General features: G+C 48.5%; 1 protein-coding gene across 1 annotated transcript; it reads left to right on the forward strand.

Moving 5' to 3' along the window:
* The first annotated feature begins 3,320 nt into the window (after positions 1-3,320).
* On the forward strand, positions 3,321-5,368 carry LOC133903689 (AAA-ATPase At2g46620-like). Its single transcript, XM_062345129.1, has one exon. The coding sequence runs from the start codon at positions 3,702-3,704 to the stop codon at positions 5,205-5,207; it is 1,506 nt and encodes a 501-aa protein (XP_062201113.1). The 5' UTR covers positions 3,321-3,701; the 3' UTR covers positions 5,208-5,368.
* The last annotated feature ends 1,058 nt before the right edge of the window (positions 5,369-6,426 follow it).

A 6,426-nucleotide genomic window follows, 5' to 3' on the forward strand; every position in this document is an offset into this window, starting at 1 on the left:
TGTCACTGGAAAAAAAAACATCTTAATAAAATACACAATAAGCAAACTTAAGATTTAATTTTTAATAGATAGGAGGTACAACAACCTTCGATAACCATCCCAAACTAAGACTTAGTTTATGGATAGCGCAATGCAAATTGACCACGTTGATTTGGAGAGTTTCCGTATTCAACATGTAGTACGGGTAACATTGGGTAGCCACAGTTCAACCACCAATTTTGAGTGTGCTGATCAAGCTAGCATGTACTTAGTTTTTAAAGAATGGCAAAAGAAAAGTTCGTCCCTGACTAGGAAAACCACTCGAATGACATTTCTTTTGATATTTGTTGCCGATGAACTGCGACTATTGTCACGGTCTAATAAGGTCGGGAGGCGCATCGAACAGAGGAGATAGTTCAAAGAAAATTTGCCCTACAGGCGCTAAGTGTTTGTTTTTGAAAATGTTTTTAGAATAATGGATACGTAGTTTGACGCCAAAATTCCTTTTAGCAAACTCTCCATAACTTGCTGTCAATGTGTTGACATAACCTTCTACAATATGTTTTTCCAGCACAGCTACTGAAATAGAAGTTTATCAAGGCATATGCTCCTTCTTGTAATCTCTTTTGCAAAAGAATTGAAAATACGAGCTACTGTAAGCCCACTAGAGATGATCGGAGAACGACGTGTTTTCCCCCCTTTTGAACGAAGACAACGACGTGGTCATGACAAAGGGAATCAGCAGCGAAATTACAAACTGGCAGTTGAGCAGGTGAACTTGTTTGAAGTTTGTTTTTTTCAGACTGGAGTTTGACGTCTGTTTTGATGTCCATTATTTGCAGTCACCAGCCCATGCCATTAACGTAAATAATCTCTTGTTGTCTAGTCTATACCCAAAGAATCTGGCAGAAGAATGTTCCTTATTCTGCAAAGAAACTATGTAATAATAGATAGTTGTGTGTATAACTTGTGTAGAGGCTGAAATAATAAGGCATTCCTTTATTAGAAAAGAAGAATGTTAATTTGCGGAATGATAAGCAGAGACCTGTTACAGCTATATGACTATTTTTATCACCACTTTGCTTTAAACATTGTGCGGAACAAAGTCAAGCGTGGTAATCGCCAATTTAGCTTTTCAGGGCTGCAAGAGATGAAGAGAGGTGTGGATCACACTAGTCATTGGAGATCACAACTGGTGCAGTACAGTACTGAATCGGCGCAGCAGTATATGACTAGGGTCCTGTTTGTTTTCTGTTTTTGGTTCTGTTTCTGCTGCTGTCAGAATAAACGAGGTTCTGGAGAAGTGGTTTCTGCAGAAGCCAGAAGTTTGCTTCTGATGAAAATAAATTAAAACTGAGAAGCTCGCTGAGAGAGTATTTTCTGAGAAATTATATGCTAAGAAGCTAAAAATTTATTGTAAAAACCAACATGCTATTTTCAAAAGTAACTTTTCAGAAAAAATAAAAGCACAGCTTTTCAGAAAAACTAAAAAGCAGAAACTCAAATAATCATGCCCTGGAAACTAGGCACAATTATTCTTGGTTGCCTGGTATATCAGCAGGTAAATACAATGCTGCAGATTTAATTAAAAAACTAGATTACTGTTGTAATTCATTTTTTAAGAAAAAAAATTGAACAGGTGTCCACAACGCAACGATATGGAACAATCTGACAGGTTAGATATGATGCGGTACGCGTCCTAATCATCACGAGTACTATTCGGTAGCTTCTGTAAACGCCCTTCCAAAAGGACTGGTATCAAAGGAAAGGTACCTCCTCGCAAGCAAAAAAAAAAAAAAAAAAAAGCTAAGGTGTCGTATGACATACAGCCAAATACAGCAGAGTTGTGATGGACATTTGCCAGATTAAGAGCAGAGATACGATTTGTCCCAGGAACGGCTGCTACTGTCGATTCGATGTGATATGATTCGACCAGCAACCGAAATGGAAAGGCACATACCATACTTGCCCTAAGGTATGGACTTTTTTTAAAATATCTATATCAGAAACTTAAAAATCTATGTCTTATAATATAATTATAATATTCCATAACTCTATTGCAGTATCTTTATTTTTTTTTTCATCTGTAATTGATACTCTATTTTCTAACTTTAACTAATTTCCTCCTAAATTTGCCATCCGCCATTGCTACAGTGTCACTAGCAGCGATCGGCAAAAGTAGCGGCACAGTGATGCGGCTCCCTTTTGCGGTAGTTGTTGAACCTGTCCTTAAGAGTACACCCAGTAGATACTTTAAAAATTCATTCCTTATAATACTATTACAGCATCCCTTAATACTATTAATATCCTCTATTTTTTTTCATCTCCAGCAGCTACTCTATTTACTATCTTTCATTATTCTCTCTTCGCTTCGAGCCTATAGATATCTTCTTGCTATAGTGTTGAGGGAGCTCCAAACGTGTGACAAATTTGCCGTTTTCAAGTGCTACAGTGATTCTCACCACATCACTATAGCACTCGAAAACGGCTCCATCGGAGAGCGATTGTGGATGGACGGGCACCATATTGGGTACTATACCACTTGATACGGTGCCTGTTGGAGACGGCCTAACTAAACTAGCACATGGCTCATCGAATCCATAGCCCACACTAGTGCGGTGCGGAGTACCCGAGTTTAGGGGCGGAGTGCTGTTGCTTCGTAGCGAATAGAAATCTCTCAAATATTTTATTTTATACACGAGGGAGAGGGAAAAAGAAGATATAAGAAGAAGAGAAAGAAGAGAGTTGGATGAGCTGCTCTACTCCTCTGCATCTATCATTGTTGAGTTACAAACATAACACCGCTCGTGAACACCGACAAGAGCGGAGCTTCTTGGAGACCAAGGTGGGCCGTGGCCCCCTGCCCTCTGGCCCTCCTACCTAGGAACAGTGTCCTTCCTGCAATCTTCTCTAAGCTTGGCCCCTACAATCTTCTTCCTTAGTTTGATCCTCCTACAATCTTCTTCAATCTTCACCACTCAACACCGACTTTCCTATTTATAGAAAGAAACTCAATTATAAGATCGAGCGCTAGCTCAGATGACAAAGATGCTGTAGTGCACCTGAGCCCGCCCACTTTCGAGCGAAGCTCGACATGGGTACTCACACACGGGTACTCATATGGGTTTTTTCTTAGTAGTTATAGTTATAGTGTTTAAGATTAATTTGAGTTAGACTAAGAAACACACGCATACGCGATGTATCCTTAAGGAAAAAAGAAACTCAATTATTTTCGGCGTCCGCACGTAACGATTCAGGAACGAACTCATCAACCACTTTACCTGTTCGGCGGGCTTGTCTGTTCCACCCACCACCGATCGCCTCCTGAACCTGGACGCGGACTCGCACCGATTTCGAACCAGCGAAAAGGCGACGCGAGGGGATATCGACCGAGACTGCAGGAATCCTCCTCGGCTACGCCTGCTGCGTTGCTATGCTACCCGTCTGCTCTTCTTAATCCCCCGCCTTCTTTGACCCGCGCACGCCACGCAGCACCCACCCATCCCAACCAAAACGAAGTCCCCCTTCCTCCCGAGGAACGCCGTCTCGGGCTTGGGCTCCCTTAAAACCCCACACCAACACGCCGATCTCTCCCTCCCCTCCTCTTCATTCTCGTCTCCTCTCGCCGGAACAGACGGACGGGCGACCGGATCAAGGCGCGCAACCGCACGGCGGCGGCTTCTGCATTCTCTGGGTAGGTAGGGAGGGGAGGCGCCGCCGCGATGGCGCTGGGCGACGGCGGCGGGTGGGGCGGCGCGGCCGGGGTGGTGGTGTACGGGGCGATGACGATGGTGGTGCTGCGGCTGGTGCTGTCGTACAAGTCGGCGGCGCACGCGGCGCGGCGGGTGTGGCGGTGGGCGGACGAGTGGGCGCAGGCGTACCAGTACTACGAGGTGCCGCGGCTCGGTGGCGACGGCGCGGAGAACCCGCTGTTCAGGAAGGCGGTGGCGTACGTGGCGTCGCTGCCGTCGCTGGAGGACGCGGACGCCGCCTGCGTGCTGTCGTCGGCGGCCAAGAGCAACGACTTCTCGCTGCAGCTGGGGCCGGGCCACACCGCGCGCGACGCGTTCCTCGGCGCGCGCCTCGCGTGGACCAACGCCGGCGCCGACCGCCTGGTCCTGCGCGTGCGCCGCCACGACCGGACCCGCGTGCTGCGACCATACCTGCAGCACCTCGAGTCCGTCGCCGACGAGATGGAGATGCGCCGGCGGGAGCTGAGGCTGTACGCCAACACCGGCGCCGGAGATGGCGCGCAGCGGTGGGCATCGGCGCCATTCACCCACCCGGCAACGATCGACACGGTGGCGATGGACCCGGAGCTCAAAGCCCGCGTCCGCGCCGACCTGGAGAGCTTCCTCAAGGGCCACGCGTACTACCACCGCCTCGGCCGGGTGTGGCGCCGGAGCTACCTGCTCTACGGTCCTCCCGGCACCGGCAAGTCCACCTTCGCCGCGGCGATGGCGAGGTTCTTGGGGTATGACATCTACGACATCGACCTGTCCCGCGGCGGCTGCGACGACCTCCGCGCGCTGCTGCTGGACACCACCCCGCGGTCGCTCATCCTCGTGGAGGACCTCGACCGGTACCTGCGCGGCGGTGACGGGGAGACAGCGGCGGTGAGGACGGCCAGTATGCTCAGCTTCATGGACGGGCTGTCCTCGTGCTGCGGCGAGGAGCGCGTGATGGTGTTCACCATGAGCGGCGGCAAGGACGGCGTGGACCCGGCCGTGCTGCGGCCGGGGCGGCTGGACGTGCACATCCACTTCACCATGTGCGATTTCGAGGGGTTCAAGGCGCTGGCCAGCAACTACCTGGGGCTCAAGGACCACAAGCTGTACCCGCAGGTGGAGGAAGGCTTCCACGCAGGCGCGCGCCTCAGCCCCGCGGAGCTCGGGGAGATAATGCTCGCCAACCGCGGGTCCCCGAGCCGAGCGCTCCGCACCGTCATCAGCGCGCTGCAGCACGTTGCGCGGCCGCCCAGGCTGACCTCGAGATGGTCCGGGCATCTGAACGACGCCAGCGCGGCGGCGTCGGAGGCCAGCGCGGCGAGCCAGTCGCCACGGGGTGGGGCTGGGTTCGCCAAGGACGCGCCGATCAGGGAGTTCAAGAAGCTCTACGGGCTGATCAAGTATAGGAGCCGCAAGGACATCGGCGTCGTGCCGGTGGACGACGCAGCGTCGCCGAACGGGCGGGGCAGCGAAGACGCCAGCTCCGAGAAGGACCGGTGATTATTTAATTAAAGGATGCATTTTGGCCTTTTTTTTCCACTTCTGATCAAGATTTTTATTTTTCTGTTCATCTTTTAATTTTAGATGCATTTTTCTGTTCATCTGAAACTTGGGGCTTGTACATTGTAATCTGGTAGTAGGAGATTTCTTCTCATCTGAAAGTTGGGGAACCTGTAAAAATCTGGTAGGATGGGCAAATACTGCTCTTCGACAAAAAAAAAAAAGAAGTCCAGTAACATTGGAAAAAAGAAGAATATGAATTGTTCATCCAAGAAAAAACTGTTCACGATGTTGATGGAGGTGACATACTCGATTATCACAATGTTCAAAGCTAAGATTCACATATGGCTAATTACGGTGAGATATGAGAGTCCATGGCATCCAATCGTCAGAAGTAAACCTTCTCTTATGGTAATAAGGGTATTACATTGGAACTTTTCGGATGAAACACCCCTCGTTCTTACGGGACTGTTTGGGAAAGGGATTGTTTTAGAAAACTTTAAGACATACTTTGAGTGTTCAAATTTAGCGTTTGCAATAAAAAAAATTCTCAGTTGCTCATGGTCTCAGAGCACGACAAATTGCAACTGAAAAAACATGGAAGTGCTAGTGTTCATAGGAGCTTCGTTGATTAGGAGCTGTAATGGGAGGCTCTGTTTCGTAGAACTTTACATCCGATACCTATGCATGTTTTAGGGTTTATAGGACAAAATAAATTAGTTTAAACCTATGTTTTTTAGTCCAAATACAAATAACTCAATCACGGATGCTTAATTTACCAACAACTCTAGCTCTAAAGATTTATACTGTGCCAAACATACCCTAAGTTCCAAATCCGCTATGTCCGGCGTGGTTCAGTACCAGATCGTTGTCATCAAGCCCGTGTTTAGTTCTAAGCCGGACCAACGCTGGCGGCCCTAGCCCCCTCACTGGCAGGCCGCCTGCCCGGCGGCGACGGCCTCGAGACAATCGTCGCCGATTCCTTTGCTACCTACTATGTATGAGCCGCTGGCAGTGGGCCATGGTCTTGTTAATTCCCTTTGTTTGTATCGAGTTATCATGATTGATTACATAAAGGAAAAGAATTGATAATACAAACCCCAACCAAATCTCCATTGCGATTTGATTATCCAGGGTCTGCTGTTGCAATCTCGCCATCACACCACTTTCAGGTATTAGATTGCGTTTGTTTATACTTCAGAACTTAAAATATGCATGG

This window comes from Phragmites australis, chromosome 21 (assembly GCF_958298935.1).
Source record: "Phragmites australis chromosome 21, lpPhrAust1.1, whole genome shotgun sequence".
Classification (NCBI taxonomy): Eukaryota; Viridiplantae; Streptophyta; class Magnoliopsida; order Poales; family Poaceae; genus Phragmites; species Phragmites australis.